A 15,970-nucleotide genomic window follows, 5' to 3' on the forward strand; every position below is an offset into this window, starting at 1 on the left:
ACTAGGTAGTGACGACATGTCAACTATGAGCCAACCAACGTGGCAACTAGGTAGTCACAATCTGGCACCTAGTACCAAACAACATGGCAATTATGGAGCACATGACATGACAATTAGGTAGTCTCGATATGAAAACTAGGATCAAATAACGGAAATAATATGGCAATTTTATGTGGACCACACTACATGAGCTCTTCTAAGATACCCCAAAATTAATTTAGACCGTTTATTTTGATCTAATGGTACAGATTAGTTGATACATAATACTCCAATTTAGGCGAATGGAATATCATCTCAAAACAAAGAGTATTGAAAGGGCAAAAACGAACGTCAGTTCTTCCTCTTCCCTTCACTGGATTACAGAGAGGAAGGGCTGCTGCGGGCTTGGAGTTGGCGGTGGCGCCGCGCCGGAAGGTCAGCGGCAGTGGTGGCGTGCGCTAGGAGGATGCCGCCGGCGGTGCGTGCTGGAAGGGAAGAGGCAGCAGCGCGCGCTGGGAGGCCAGCGGGCACGGCACGGGCTGGAAGGGAGTTGCCAGCGGCACGAGCTGGGAGAGCGGCCGCGGGCTGGAAGGGTGTGCCCGCGGCGGCACACGCGGTAAGAGCACCGGCGCCGCGGATTCGGAGAATGGTCACGAGATGCGCTGGGAGGCTGGCAGCGGCAACCCGAGATGGAAGCGCTGCGGTCGTGGCGCGCGCTGGGAGCGCGACGATGGCGGCCTGAATCCGGAGGACGCACTACTCCTCGCCGCTGCCGCACACACGCGCACGTCAGCGCCGCCGTGGCGCCCGTCTTCGAGGGTAATAGAGGACGCCGGCGCTGGAACCAAATCCATGCGCCGCCGTCGCCGCCCGACGCTTCTTCGCCCCTACCGCCGTCCCACGCTGCTCCGCTGCGCTGCTCGGTATTTTGAAATCGCCAGGCCCTTTTCCAATCGGAGAACCAGAGAGAGAGAGGGGGGAAGAGAGCCATCGGGAGGGAGAAAGGGATCAGGAGAGAGTCGATCGCGAGATCTAACGGACCGAAGTGCACCGTACGGGAAGACTAAGTGGGGCACGTGCCCCACTTAGAATCTCCGATAAATAAATGTTAAGAAAAGATGAAATCTAGTACAATGTACAATGGGGAATTTGTCTTTTTTTTGTCTTATCCTTCTTGTGAAGAGATCATCTTAAGAGAAAGCTTGTGCCTTTCTTAATTTCTCTGTCTTCCACATCAGATTTTATCCTATGTCGCATCGCTAAGAAAAGACTGACATCACCCCATTGTACACGCCCTTACCTTCTCTGTAAGGTTTTTCGTGTTCTTGACAGCGGCGTCCTGACGGTGGAGGCGGCGACGTGCGGATTATTGGTCTCCCAGCTCCATCCCCGTTCTGTTGTATCTATAATGGTCTACTCCATGAAGTATTGGGATCTCACGGCTCGTAATTTCGTGATTTTGGTTTATCTTTCTCATCGGTTCGGCGATGATTTAATGGTTCGACAACCTGTCTTGCGAGGGGTGTGTCCCTGACCACCACGCAACGATATTAAGTTCTCACCCTCAAGGGTGGACGGCTCATGTGGCTCAATAAAAACTACAAGGTTAGTCCAGATTATGCATGTTTGGTCTTCTATTGTTTCGTCAACAGAAATTTGGAGAAATATCAAGATGCGATTGGTGCAGCTAGAGAAGTTGGCTTCAAAGCTTTTTTTTCTATGTAACTATCGTTTTTTCCGAAATCTTTGTTGTCGTTTTAGTTTTTTCGATCAGCTGTGCTACGTTCGTTGAAAAAAATAAAGGCAGATGTTGTTTCAAAAAACTCTCACGACGAGGTCGACGTCCGATGTATGAGGATCTGGGGAAGACGACCCAGCCTTATATCTCGGCTTCGTATCGGGCCTCAAGAACTGATCATGGACTGAGAGATCTGGAGGCCAACTTAAGACATAAACTACAACAGAACGCCCACATTCCAAAAAGTTAGCAAAAAGGCCCATGTGCTATGGCCTATCGACGAATCGGTGCCGCCGCCGCCTCCGCCTCCACCTCCGGGAATCGCCGCCGCCGCGCGCCGCCAACAGCCGCGGATGGGCCTTCCAGCATCGCTCCTTAAGCCGTCACCGTGCGCAAGCTGCGCTCCATGTACCGCCGGTGGCTGCGCTCTCCAGAAATTGTCTCCTCCGTCGGAATCGAGCTCATCCAGCTCCTATGCTGTCTCCGATAAAAGCCTGTCAGGAACTCTGAACCTCAGCAAGTGTCTATTCTTCAGTTAAGTGTTGTCGCTGCTGTCAAGTGTTGCCAAGCGGTTCATCTGCAATCCAACGACTCCTTTGAAAGTTACCGCTAAAGAAACACTGTTCTTTCTCCTTTGCCGCTTTACTTTAACCTTTTACTGTTCTTCGGCTTTATAAGCCAGAAACCGCGTGAGACTCTGGGACTTTTGATCCCTTGGATTGTAACCCTAGCCGCCATATGAGTGAGCTAAGAGAAAACCCCAAAATACCAAAAACATTATAAAGCCCAAAATTCCCCAAAAATAGCTCGATTCCTGTGTGCTTTGTTCTGCATATCTCTGTTCTTAACCGTGGTATCAGAGCTAGCCGTTCCTTGGCCTTAGATATGTTCTTGTGGTTGTTTTGGTGAGGTTTTTGAGCCAGGTGCTCTTGTAAAATTCCGCAGCCAGATCCGAGAAGGATTTAGGGGATTCCTGTGGTCGGAGTTCAAATAGATAGGTTGGGTCGATTTCCTATCGACTTTGTAAAATTCCTGTTCGTTTCGAACCCACCCTACCACCCATGACGAAGACGAACCCTCTTGATGTTGTGACGGAAGCGTTGGAGAAGCTCGCGGCATCACTAGACGACCTTAAGAAGCAGCAAGAAGCCAGTGATCTGAAACAGGACACCAACTTGAAGGTACAGCAAAATTTCAATCATACCATCACAGATATTTTCAAGCACCAGCAGGAGAATTTAGATCTTATCACTGCTAGGTTGAACCGAGTAGATAATGTTCCTGTTACCTCCAATCCTATTACCCAGCTCACCCCATCCAATTTTCCTTCACCACCACCACCTACTTCCCAAGCCATCACTTCACAAACCTTATCAATTGTCATCCTACCACCACCCCATCCACCACCTCCTACACACCATGGTTCAGCTGTATTGCATGATGTCAGAGGACAACCACTGAGTCTTGACGGTACACCTCTGCACAAGGCACCCAATCAGCAGTTAACTGCCAAGGCCCCTCCTTTTTATCTTGGAAATTATGTCAACGTTGATACTGGATGTCGTCGCTCGGTGCTCTGACACCGGGGGCGTGCAGCCACGTCCCCCTTTTAGGTTCGGTAGGGGCGTCTGGGGCGGAGACCCGGTTATCGCCGGCACGGCCTATGAGGCCCTATGGGGCCGGTGAGACCAAGTGCCAAGAGGGCGTGCTAGTACCAAAACAAATGTACACCCGTTTTTTACCCAGGTTCGGGCCATCCGGAGGTGTAAAGCCCTATGTCCCGCCCCTCTGAACTGATATTGATTGCGGATCAAGCATTTACAAGTTTTTGCCAGGCCAGTTCCCGGGCTTCCTCTCAATGGCTAAGTACTCCTTACTATTCTCTGCTTGCTGTCCGCCGGAACCAACTGACCAACTCACTACCCTCCCAACTGTCTGACCCATCAACCGTCTAACCCCCTTAACCGTTGGCATGGGTCCTCCTTTTATACACAAGGGGATGCCACATGTGCCACGCTGCATGGGCTACAAGTGTCCAACGGGGAGGCACGCAACTCTTCCCGGTGAGCTGGTGGCATGCATGGGTGCCACCTCCGCTGCTAGGGTTCTAAGACCCTAGGGTAGAATTGGACAACCACTGTTCCTTGGATCGGACGGGTAACTACCCGTCGGTCGGCTTGTTTACTAAGCCGCGCGCCTTACTCCTTGCCTTGGTGGGACCGCGCGTTCCGCGCCCGCCACGCGCCCGTGTGGCGCTGTCCAGTGGGCCCCATGACCCGAGGCGGGGGCACGCGTCCGGGAAACCCCAGTCCCCGCAAGTCGGCCCGGGAAGCACCCGGGCCCAGCGCACCCGGGAACCTCCTCCCGGGAAGCAGCTTCCCGGGAGGTGCCTAAGCGGGAATATTCCCCGAAGCCCCGCTAGCCCCTTTCGGGCTGGTAGCTTGCCGAGAAGCTCGTCGGCGCTCCCCGGGATGAGACCTTCCCGGGAACCCGGGGGAGGGGCCCACGCGTCGCGCAGCGGTGGTACCCCGGGTGCCACTGGTGCGACACTGGATCAGTGGAAGATGATGATCACAGAATTCCTTATCCTCATAATGGAAGAAACAACAGAAATTGGCATGTGCAACATGACCAAACCAGATTGCAGACTGTTCTCAAGGCACCCAAGCTCAATGTTCCAGAGTTTGAAGGTGAAGATGCTGACAATTGGATACAGATTCTTGAGCAGTATTTTGATGTTGCTAGCTTACCAATTGAACAGAGAAGTGAGTTTGCAATTACTTATTTGAAGGGCAGAGCTGCTCAGTGGTGGAGAGGCACTGGATGCAGAGCTCATCGTTTGCCATGGCATAGGTTCTGTCGAATGGTTGGGGACAGATTTTCTGAAACTTCCACCTATGACAGTGTGAGAGAATTTCATACTTTGAAACAAACTACTACAGTATCTGCTTCCATTGATAGTTTTGAACAAGCAGTGGGCCTTATGAGAAGAGATAATACAGGTTTTCCTGAGGATTATTATGTGAGTAGTTTTGTGGTAGGCTTGCAACCATATACTCAACATCATCTTCAGTGTCACAAGCCCAGAGATATGCAAGAGGCTATGTGGATGGCAAGAAGAATTGAACAGTCTTATCCTGTCAAAAAGTTCAACAATTACAATCAAGCTGCACCACAGAAAAGAAAACTTAGTATAAGACTGTTGTTGTTGTGACTAGTACTAAGTTTTCTTTTCTGTGGTGCAGCTTGATTGTAATTGTTGAACTTTTTGACAGGATAAGACTGTTCAATTCTTCTTGCCATCCACATAGCCTGCTACTCAATCTATCAACCAGCAGTTTCAGAATGCTAGGCTCAAAGGAATTTGTTACAAGTGCCATGGTCCTTGGGAACCAGGCCACAAGAAGGTTTGTAAATTTCAGAAACAAATTAATGCACTGGTTATTGGAGAAGATGAAAATGGTGCACCTGAAGTTATTTATACCGATGAACAATTTGGTACTGAACAACCTGAACCTGACTGTCAGTTGCAACTGTCCATGTATGCTGCTGAAGGCAGAAATGTTTCTAGCAAAACTTTTACTTTAAGGGTGCAATTAGGCCCTTTGACTGTAACAGATTTGGTTGATAGTGGAAGTTTTGGTACATTCTTAGATGCTAATACTGGCATGCAAGCAGACTATCATCTCACCAATTGCAAGCCTGTGAAAGTAAGAGTTGCTAATGGCAATATTCTCTGGAGTAAAGCCCAGTGCTTAGAATGTCCTTATTCCATACAAGGCACTTCCTTTAAAGCCAATTTTCGGATTCTTCCTCTTACTGGATATGATATTATTTTAGGGACTGATTGATTGTGTCAATATAGTCCAATATTGATGGATTATAATGTGAGATATCTTATTGTTACAATGCCTGAAGGAAACATGGTTCAGTTTACTGAAAAAACTTTACCCAGAAAGTCTTGTATCATATCTGTGGCCAAATTACACAAGATGTTACAGAAAGGACCTTTTGGAGCCTTGTTATATATACATTCTATTGATGGTCAGCTAGAAGAACTTCCACCTACACCTTCTGAACTTCAACTTGTTCTGACAAACTTTACTGCTCTGTTCTCCAAACCAACAGATTTACCTCCTGTTAGGGATATTGACCATACTATACCTCTCATTCCTGGTCATAAAGTGGTTAATCAAAGGAGCTACCGGCTGCCACACCACCAGAAGGATGCTATGGAACTTATTATTGATCAACTGCTTCACTCTGCTCTCATCAGACCCAGCTTAAGCCCTTTCTCATCACCAGCAATTTTGGTAAAGAAAAAAGATGGGACTTGGATAATGTGTGTGGATTACAGACATTTGAATACACAAACAGTGAAGAATAAATATCCTATTCCTGTCATTTAGGATCTTTTAGATGAATTACATGGTGCCAATTTTTTTTTCAAAAATAGACCTCAGGTTAGGATACCATCAAATCAGATTGTCTCCAGATGACATCCATAAAACTGCTTTTAGTACCCATATTGGACACTCAATTTTTAGTGATGCCTTTCGGGTTGACAAATGCTCCAGCCACATTTCAAGCACTCATGAACTCCATTCTAGCTCCTTATCTCAGAAAATGTCTCTGGTCTTCTTTGATGATATCCTCATATACAACAAGTCCATGACATATCATGTGAAGCACCTTCAGCAAATATTCACTGTCCTGCAGGACAATCAGCTATTTGCTAAAGCAAACAAATGCATTTTTGGTCAAACCATGTGGAATACTTGGGACATATCATTAGTGAACAGGGAGTGGCTACTGATCCATTGAAGATTCAAGCAATTCAGAATTGGCCTGCCCCTAAAAACATTACTGAACTCAGAAGTTTCTTAGGCCTGACAGGGTATTACAGAAGATTTATTCAAGATTATGGAGTTATTTGTAGACCCCTGTTTGATGCTCTCAAAAAGGCTGGCTTTCTATGGGAAGCACCCCAAGTTCAGGCTTTTCAGCAACTTAAAGCAATCATGACTAAAGCTCCAGTACTTGCTCTCCCAGATTATACTCAACCATTCACAGTTGAAGCAGATGCAAGTGGTTATGGTATAGGAGCAGTATTAATTCAATAGGGCAAACCACTTTCATTCATGAGTAAATCTATTGGCCCAAAAGCTGCAGCCATGTCTACATATGACAAAGAAGCTTTAGCAATCCTGAAAGCATTGAAAAGATGGAAGCATTACTTTGCAAACAACACTCTCATTATTAAAACAGACCAACAAAGTCTGAAGTATATACATGAGCAGAGATTGACTGAAGGCATCCAACATAAGTTAATGATCAAGCTCCTTGGCTTTGATTACAAGATTGAATACAGACAAGGCAAGACAAATAGAGCTGCTGATGCCCTATCACGAGTGCAATATGATATGTCTACCATGCCAATTGCTACTGTTGTACCTACTTGGATCCCTACTGTCACTGATACATATACAACAGATCCAAAATGTACTGAACTCATAGCAGCATTATCTGTAAATGCTGACAGTATTCCTCACCACACTTTGACAAATGGAGTTCTTCGATACAAGGGCAAAATCATAGTGGGCTCTGATGTCACGTTGAAAACTCAGCGCATAGCAGCTTTTCATAAATCTGAACTTGGAGGTCATTTTGGAGAGAGAGCCACTTATCAGAGATTACAGATTGTGTTTCACTGGCCAAACATGAAAGCTGAAGTGCATCAGTATATACAGGCATGTCCAGTGTGTCAACTAAACAAACCAGAACATTGCCCATCTCCTGGCTTGTTGCAGCCACTACCTGTCCCTGACACTCCTTGGTCACAAATCTCTATGGATTTCATAGAAGGCATACCAGTTTCTGAACACATAGACATTATCCTTGTGGTGGTTGACAAGTACACTAAGTATGCTCATTTTATCTCTATGAAGCATCCTATTACTGTCAAACAAGTTGCTCAGGTTTTCACTGATAACGTCTACAAGCTACATGGCTTACCAAGTGTGATAGTGACTAATCGCGATAGAATATTCACTAGTCATCTCTGGCAAAATTTGTTCAAAGGAATGGGTGTTGAATTGCAGCTTAGCACAGCTTATCATCCTCAAACTGACGGCCAAACTGAGAGGGTTAACCAGTGCTTGGAGAATTATCTCAGATGTCTAGCTTTTGACAATCCCAAAAAGTGGCATCATTATTTGGCTTTAGCTGAGTGGTGGTATAATACAAGTTATCATACAGCCTTGAAGTCTTCCCCTTATCAAGCATTATATGGTATTCCTCCTCCTTTGATTACTGAACAAGTACTTCCTGCTTGTCAAGATACAGAGGCACATAACATTCTACAAGACAGGCAAGCTGCAATGCAATTAATCAAAGAGAATCTGTTGAAAGCTCAACAACGCATGAAATATTTTGCTGACCAAAACAGAACAGACAGACACTTGAATGTCGGTGATATGGTTTATCTCAAGGTTCAACCCTACAGGCATACATCTCTGAGTTTACACAGATCTCTGAAATTACATTCCAAGTACTATGGGCCTTTTCGAGTGTTAGAAAGAATTGGTCCAGTGGCCTACAAGTTGCTACTTCCAGAGGGTTGTAAACTGCATCCAGTCTTCCATGTGAGTCAACTTAAACAACATCTTGGTCCTCGGACTGTGGCTACACCACTTCTCCCACTCATTGATGCCAATGGCAATATTCATGTTGCCCCTGAAGAAATTCTGGAAAGAAGGATGGTTCCTCGACCTACAGCAGGCAACATCAATGTAGCTGTGGTCCAGTGGCTGATCAAATGGGCCAATTTACCAGTCGAAGCTGCCACATGGGAAGATGCTGCTTTTATCCAGATGGTTTTTCCTGCTTTCAATCCTTGAGGACAAGGATAATCTTCAGAAGGGAGCATTGTCAGGAACTCTGAACCTCAGCAAGTGTCGATTCTTCAGTTAAGTGCTGTCGCTGCCGTCAAGTGTTGCCAAGCGGTTCATCTGCAATCCAACGACTCCTTTGAAAGTTACCGCTGAAGAAACAATGTTCTTTCTCCTTTGTCGCTTTACTTTAACCTTTTACTGTTCTTCGGCTTTATAAGCCAGAAACTGCGTGAGACTCTGGGACTTTTGATCCCTTGGATTGCAACCCTAGCCGCCATATGAGTGAGCTAAGAGAAAACCCCAAAATACTAAAAACATTATAAAGCCCAAAATTCCCCAAAAATAGCTCGATTCCTATGTGCTTTGTGTGAGATTTCCGTTGTTCTTGTTCTGCATATCTCTATTCTTAACAAAGCCCAATCGACGTCTCTGATGCTGCTCGGCGGAACTCCGGTCACCACATAGGTTCCTATAGGTAACACAAGCTACCACCAAGCTGTTTTTTCCTCAAACCCTTCACTTTAGACAATAATATGGGTGATGCATAAAATAGAACAAGCAAAAAACACAAAGGGCCTTTTGTGTTCAGCGAATTTGTAGGTTTCAGATATTGTACCATCACTGCATCCAAAAATATTTTTCATAACATTATTTTGTGACCTTTGGGTATCTAGAAATTAGATAAGTTAAGCGACAAATTAAGTACTCACTCCGTTCCATAATTCTTGTCGAAATATTACATGTATCTAGACGCTTTTTAGGAATAGATACATCCATTTTTAGACAAATTTGAGACAAGAATTATGAAACGGAAATAGTCACTAAGCATGAGAACCAGTGTAGCACTAGAATTTTTGTGGGGAGAGAAAACACTGGAAAGCAACAAGAAACTCTGCAAAATGTAATTCAGTTAGTCAACAAAATACGGAGTACATAAAAAAGATGATATTGTAGACGATCATAAAGTTTGTGAAAAGTACAGACGTCAAAGTCGACCTGCACCAAATGTTACATGGTGAAATTTGTTACAGCGGAGTAGTACAAGCTAATTAAGGAGAAACCTACTGGAAGCTAGCTATCGATCAGCAGTTCAACTGAATTTCAGTGAGCAAAATTCAGAACTGCTGCTGCGGACGAGCTCTCTGTGGGCTGTCAAAACCTACTGTTGTTTCCCGAAGCCCACTCATCAAAGCCCACTTGTTGTTTCCCGAAGCCCGCCGCACGGCCGACAATTGAAATCCCCCGCCTGCCGCCCGAACGTAACCGCCGTCTCAAGTTCTCAACGAACTCCCATCCTCTGCTTCTCTTCTCCCTCCCTTCCTCGCCCAGAAAGTCAGAAACCAAGAGCCCATCCCCTGCTTCTGATCTTCTCCCTCCGTTCCTCTCTCCACCGCGCAGCGCTCACCGCCTCTGCACAGCGTCGGCGGCCGATGGACCTGTTCCCTGACCGTGGCCACGTGCGGCTGCGGAGCCGCGTGCTGGGCACGTACCTCCACGCCGACGCCAACGGGAAGTACCCTGGCTGGAACGACTGCCCCACCGTCGACGACTTCGACGGCCGTAGCATGATTGTGCGCTGGGTTGTGGAGCGCATCCCCGCCAGGCGGAACATTCCTGACCTCCCGCCTCGGCAGATTCATGTGAGTTCACGACTTCTTCTCCCCTCAGATAGCTCCCGCCTCCCGGCCGAACCTATCAAATTGAGCGAACTGGGTTCTTGGATGCCCAAAATATGCATTGGAATTCAACCGCAGGGCTGAAAATTGGGTCAATTTCATTCGCCTTGGACCAATTTTTAGTTCCGTTTGTCAAATTTGCGCTTCCAGGGAGCAAGCAGTTCTTGGCTTCTTGCCACCTCCTCTGTTTCTTTACTTGTTGCTCCACCGCGTATCTGTCGCTTTTCGATAGAGACCAATTTCTTGATCGCATTTGCTTCTTTGATCAACTGCAGGAACCCCGCCACATAATGCGGGCGATCAAGATCCAGTTCAGGGGGAACTCCATCTTACGCCTCAGGAACCGTATAGTCAACGAGATGATCAAGGAGGACCCGACGCTCTTGTTAAAGTGGACCTCCATCGTCATATGCGTCTGAGCGGGCCGATACGCGCGGCTGAGCCCGATGCTCGTCGATCTGCCTGCCCGAGGCGAGACCCTCTTCATTGTCGTCATCAGGACCAGGACGCCAGGTCAGAGGACGACTCTCCCTGCCAATGCTGCAAATTTCTTCTTAAATTTTCTGGGGTCTTGGTACAGATATTATTGCTGCATGGGCATGATTTTGGGGTTTAACTTCAGTGTAGAAACGGTGTACTGAAACTGTTGTAGCCTGAAAAACAGTTTACTGAAACTGGTGCTAGCATGCTTCTGTTAGGACTTAGGACTTATTGGTTTCATACAGATGTCCTTGTTTCAGATAATTCAGTTTTTCCATTTGGTACTCCACTATATTTGCCTCTAGTAAAAGTTACGGAGCGTAAACACACACTATACTGAAACTGTTGTAGACTGAGAAACAGACAAACAGTTTACTGAAACTGTTGTAATCTGAAACCGTTGCTAACATGGTTCTGTACTTCTGTTAGTGTTGGTTTCATACAGATGTCCTTATTTCAGACAATGCAGTTCTTCTATTTGGTACTATTATTGTCATTACATCTTTCAGTGATCACATTTTAGCTTTATAGAGTATACGTTGATACCTGGCAGTCTTGAATGTGTTATGATTTTTGGCAAGAAAAGCACAAATGTTGGTACTCCCTCCGTCCAACAAAGAATGTCTCAAGTTTGTCAAAATTTGGATGTATCTAGACATGACTTAGTGTATAGATGTATTCAAATTTAGTTAAAGTTAAGACATCTTTTGTTGGACAGAGGGAGTAGATAATATTTTTGCATGGGCATGTTATTTTCGGTTTTAGATTAGGGGATTGTTTATGCGCTATGTGCTAGCAAAAACAGTGATATGCTCTTTAGGACTTCTTTCGACAAGGGGCATATGATCTGTTAGGACTATGGATTGACTACCAAGAGCTTTCTGCAAACTGTTTAAGATAAAAGTAGGAGTGTGGATTTCCTGGTCTCGAGCGTTCTGCTCCATCTATCATAGCCGTCCGTCCACATGCGCCCATCCACTCGATCAGGGTGCTGACGACAGCCAACGGATGGCGTTAACGTCCGGTTGACGGGCATTGGACGCCCGTGAATGTATATTTGCCGTCAACTTACTATTCGCAGATCTTGTCCATCATATTCTGGTACTGTGCGAACATATGAGAACTGTTTCAGATCTTCGGTTTCTTCATAACTAATAACCAAACCGCGGTGCATTTTGAGGCCAAACATACACCAAATACACCAGGGCAAATTTTAGAGCTAGACAGAGTGATTTCTACGCTTTCCCGTCAGCGTGAGCGGCTGCATTAGACGGTGGCGAGGGAAGTTTGATCGCGGGATGGACAACACCGTCAAGCTGTTGACTGAAAGGTAAGCATTCCATACATAACAAAATGAACTTTTATAATGCATTATAATTTTATGATGACCCTTTTTGGTATCGATAAATAAAAAAACACTTCCTTTACTTGCAGTGTCCGAGGGTCACAGGTAGAGCAAGAATATGATGATATTACTCTTGCGGCAAGAACTTCCCACCGGCAGGCCGGGATTGCTGTTGTGCGCGACGACGAAGTTCGGGAAGAGCCCGCTCCAATGGAAACAATGGCTGACACTGTTTCCGGGCAAGGCGGATGGCAAAAAAGGTTAGCAAAAAAGGATATCGGAACCAGACTGCCCATATTTTGATCAATCCGGCTATCTTCTGAACAAACAAACTGTATACGTTGTTGTATGTGCTTGCAGGAAATGCGCAGTCGACGGACCGGACCACAGGATATCACCTTCCACCGTCTCCCCCTTCGAGAACGCCATTGCAAAGTCCAGGGACAGGTCCAGTCCTGAAATATTCATCCCAGCCATTGGTACGACCTTCAATTCTTGCCAAGAGGCGTATGGATTTTACAATCTGTACTCTTGGGAGCACGGTTTCGGTGTTCGTCATTCGAAGACTAGAAAGAACCAATTCGGTTACAGGAATATGCACGAGATAGTATGCCAGTGCGAGGTATATTCGTGAACCATAAATAGTTTGTAAAAATTAAAGCTGAACCACTGACCATGCTTCTTATGACATTTAAACCTAAACAGGGTAGAAGCCTGACGAAATCATCTGCTTCATGCCGGTCTGGCTGTCATGCGATGATCAGGCTGCTGAGAACAGACGACCACGGTTGGTATATTAGCATGTTCCATAGCGAGCACAATCATCCTTTATCTGTAGGATGTTGTGGAAAAATGCAGTGGAATTCGCACAATGAAATCGACCCCCTTGCGCTTGATTTCATAAAGAAGCTCGGGGAAAACAACATAAGCCTTGGTAAACTATACAACATAATCAGTGGGTTCGGAGGACACGGGGTTATAGCGCCTTTCCGTAAACAGGTTATGAGGAGCTTCTGTTCTCGACTCAATTGAGAATCTATGAAGGATGACATCGGGAAGACGATGGAAATACTAAATGCAATGAAACAGAACGACAATGAGACTGAGATAATGGTTGATGTTGATTCAGATAACCGTATGAAGGCTATATTATGGTGCAAAGGTAAAAACCGGGAGGACTACAGCTATTTTGGTGACGTCGTTACATTCGATACCACATACAGGACCAACATGTATAACATGCCTTTTGGGCTGTACGTTGGCGTGAATGAGCACTTCCAGTCTACTATTTTTGGTGGAGTTCTAATGTGCGAGGAGACGGCTGCTGCTTTCGAATGGGCATTCGAATCCTTCATCAAGATAATGGGTGGTAAACACCCAATCACAATACTCACTGGTCAGTCATGAATTTCCTCATTTCAAGTATTATTGATATTACTTTTACGTGCTGTTTAATTAATTATGTTCGCACGCAGACCAATGCAAGGCCATGAAAGCAGCTATAAAAAGACTATGCCTGATACAAAGCACAGGTGGTGTCGCTGGCACGTACTTCGTGATGCGAAGGAGAAGCTAGGGAATGTTTACAGCAAGCACTCGTGCTTCAAGAGTGAGTTTCATGGGATAATAAATGAAGAAGTGTGTGTGCTGAATTTTGAGAAGAGGTGGGAAGAATTGCTAGTGAAGTATGATGTGGTTGACAACTCGTACTTGCAGCTGCTATATAAGAAACGTCGCATGCGGGCCAGGCCTTACTTCATGGGTGTTTTCTGTGCTGGTATGACTAGTACTCAACGAAGCGAGAGTGCGAACCACGTTCTTAAGCATTTCATAACAAGATCGTCACCTATGCATCTATTCGTCCGTCAGTACAATAATCTCTTGAAGTCAAGAAGAGCTGAAGAGGCTCGCGAGGAACACTCAACATCTTTGGTAATACATCCAAACAACCCGCAAAAATAATGTTCACATGACAACATTACATGTAAGATGATCATGTTAATTAACTGTTTTTTTTTTTGGCAACCAAAGCGTTGCAGAGTGTTGAAGCATGGTATGCCCATAGAGACTGACGCAGCTGTATACAAGATATTTACACAAGAACTTTTCATGTCAGCTTCGTTTGTTGCTAAAGAGCTAGAGAACAGTTCCTCATTTGAAGTTCGTAGTGCTGGTTCTCTGTTGGATGTCTCGGTTGACAGTACTACACATAAAGTTGATAGATTAACAGATGGTAGTATGGTAAAATGCAGCTGCGGATGGTTTGAGCATTCCGGGCTCATCTGTCGACACGCGCTTAAGGTAATCATATCATGAGGCTAATTCTGGCAAAAATAGATTGGATTGCGACTTGTGCTTGGTTGTTCCTGTGTGGACGTGTTTCTTAATATATTGTATTTTGCAGGTTCTTGTCAGATGCGACGTTCAAAAAATCCCTCCAGGAAACATAATGCGGCGGTGGACAACGAGAGCAAGGGAGGCTAAGAACAACACTCCGTCAGTAACAGAGGAAGGGGAGACATCGGAGAAGAACTCTTACCGGCACAATTTACTTTGCATGGCTATGTATGATCTATCGCAGGATGCATCGTTGTCGGAAGAAGGGTTCGAATTGGTTATGACAGCAATAAGCACAGCGAGGAAGAACTTGTCTGACCTAAACAGAGATCGTCCTGCAGGTAAACTGTGTAAAGATAAAGTGGAATATGGAAACCAATTTAAGAAGCTTCTTGGACCTAGAAAGGTTATTTCCAAGGGGCGCCCCGCATCAAAAAAGGCTGAAACGTCAGTCGGACTACGCGAAGATTAATATAAGCAAGACGAGGAGGATTGACATCCTATACAAGAAACAGTTTGATCGGCCTAGAGAGATTGAGATGTCTGTGAGTAGTCGTAAACAAGTCCATTGCAGCAGCTGCAACAACGTTGGTCACAACCGAGCTACCTGCAAGCGTCGAGGATCAATAAAAACATAGGAAATTTTTCACCGCATATCTCATTTGTGTAACCTTAATATAGATGCGATGCAATTGTTATATGTGTGGCTGCATATTAAATAATGATGCGTATCTATAATGTTACGTGAAGTGTATTATTAAATGAATATGTTGGTTCTGAATGAGTTATCCATTTGTTTGTTGTTTTTTGAGTAGAAAGAAATAAAATTGCATTTGAGAAAATCAACCATAACGACTTTGTGATGGCATAAACCAATTAGTGTCGACAAATTTGGCTTTAGAATTTAACGATGCCAAGCTTGTGCATTGATCAATACCAGTACTTGGAAAAGGAGTTCTTGGAGCCAATAAAAATATTCAGGAAATGCTGGTGCATAACAAGGCATAAAGGCACCATCAGAACACACAGAAAAACACCAAGAACACCTAAACCACTAATATCGGGAGTTCTTGGAGCCAATAACACTATCGGAGAACAAGGGGGAAACCTCTCTTTTGCAATGTGAAGTGAATCTCTGAACATTGGTTACACACATGGTCTTTTTTTTTCAGAATTGCAAACAAATCATCTGGCTTAAAAAGTGAATTAATAATACTGAAAGCATGAATGCAGACTTGCAAAGCATCAGAAATTAAGAATTTGGGAGAGATCCTCTTGACCTATGCGACAAGAAGAGAGCATGTCCTAGCTTGTTATCGCAGCAGGAAGGAAGCCGGTAACAACCGTCGCAGCTCTAGACGACGGCGCGGTCATCGAAGATGTAGTTGTCCACCTCCCTCATCGACGCTGCCATCGGTGTGGCTTTCCCCATGCAACGATGCGATGACCGGTCGAGCTTCCTCCGGGGACAGCAGCTCGAGTTCAAGCTTCCCCGGTTATGGCACTTCCGCCACCGCGAAGG

At 45.4% G+C, this 15,970-nt stretch overlaps 1 protein-coding gene across 1 annotated transcript; it reads left to right on the top strand.

The window, feature by feature from the left end:
• Positions 1–11,953: 11,953 nt before the first annotated feature.
• Positions 11,954–13,782, top strand: LOC112269868 (protein FAR1-RELATED SEQUENCE 6-like). The gene is made up of 5 exons (XM_024457283.1): positions 11,954–12,096; positions 12,201–12,371; positions 12,472–12,733; positions 12,817–13,507; positions 13,587–13,782. The coding sequence occupies exons 1-4, from the start codon at positions 12,065–12,067 to the stop codon at positions 13,141–13,143; spliced, it is 792 nt and encodes a 263-aa protein (XP_024313051.1). The 5' UTR covers positions 11,954–12,064; the 3' UTR covers positions 13,144–13,507; positions 13,587–13,782.
• The last annotated feature ends 2,188 nt before the right edge of the window (positions 13,783–15,970 follow it).

This window comes from Brachypodium distachyon, chromosome 1 (genome assembly GCF_000005505.3).
Source record: "Brachypodium distachyon strain Bd21 chromosome 1, Brachypodium_distachyon_v3.0, whole genome shotgun sequence".
NCBI lineage: Eukaryota > Viridiplantae > Streptophyta > Magnoliopsida > Poales > Poaceae > Brachypodium > Brachypodium distachyon.

What these genes read in the sequence shown, in the direction of transcription:
- LOC112269868 (XM_024457283.1), top strand. Translation starts at nt 12,065, where the DNA reads ATGGACAACACCGTCAAGCTGTTGACTGAAAG. An exon ending in GTCAAGCTGTTGACTGAAAG is followed by an intron (nt 12,097 to 12,200) that starts GTAAGCATTCCA and finishes CTTTACTTGCAG; the next exon opens with TGTCCGAGGGTCACAGGTAG. An exon ending in AGATAGTATGCCAGTGCGAG is followed by an intron (nt 12,734 to 12,816) that starts GTATATTCGTGA and finishes AAACCTAAACAG; the next exon opens with GGTAGAAGCCTGACGAAATC.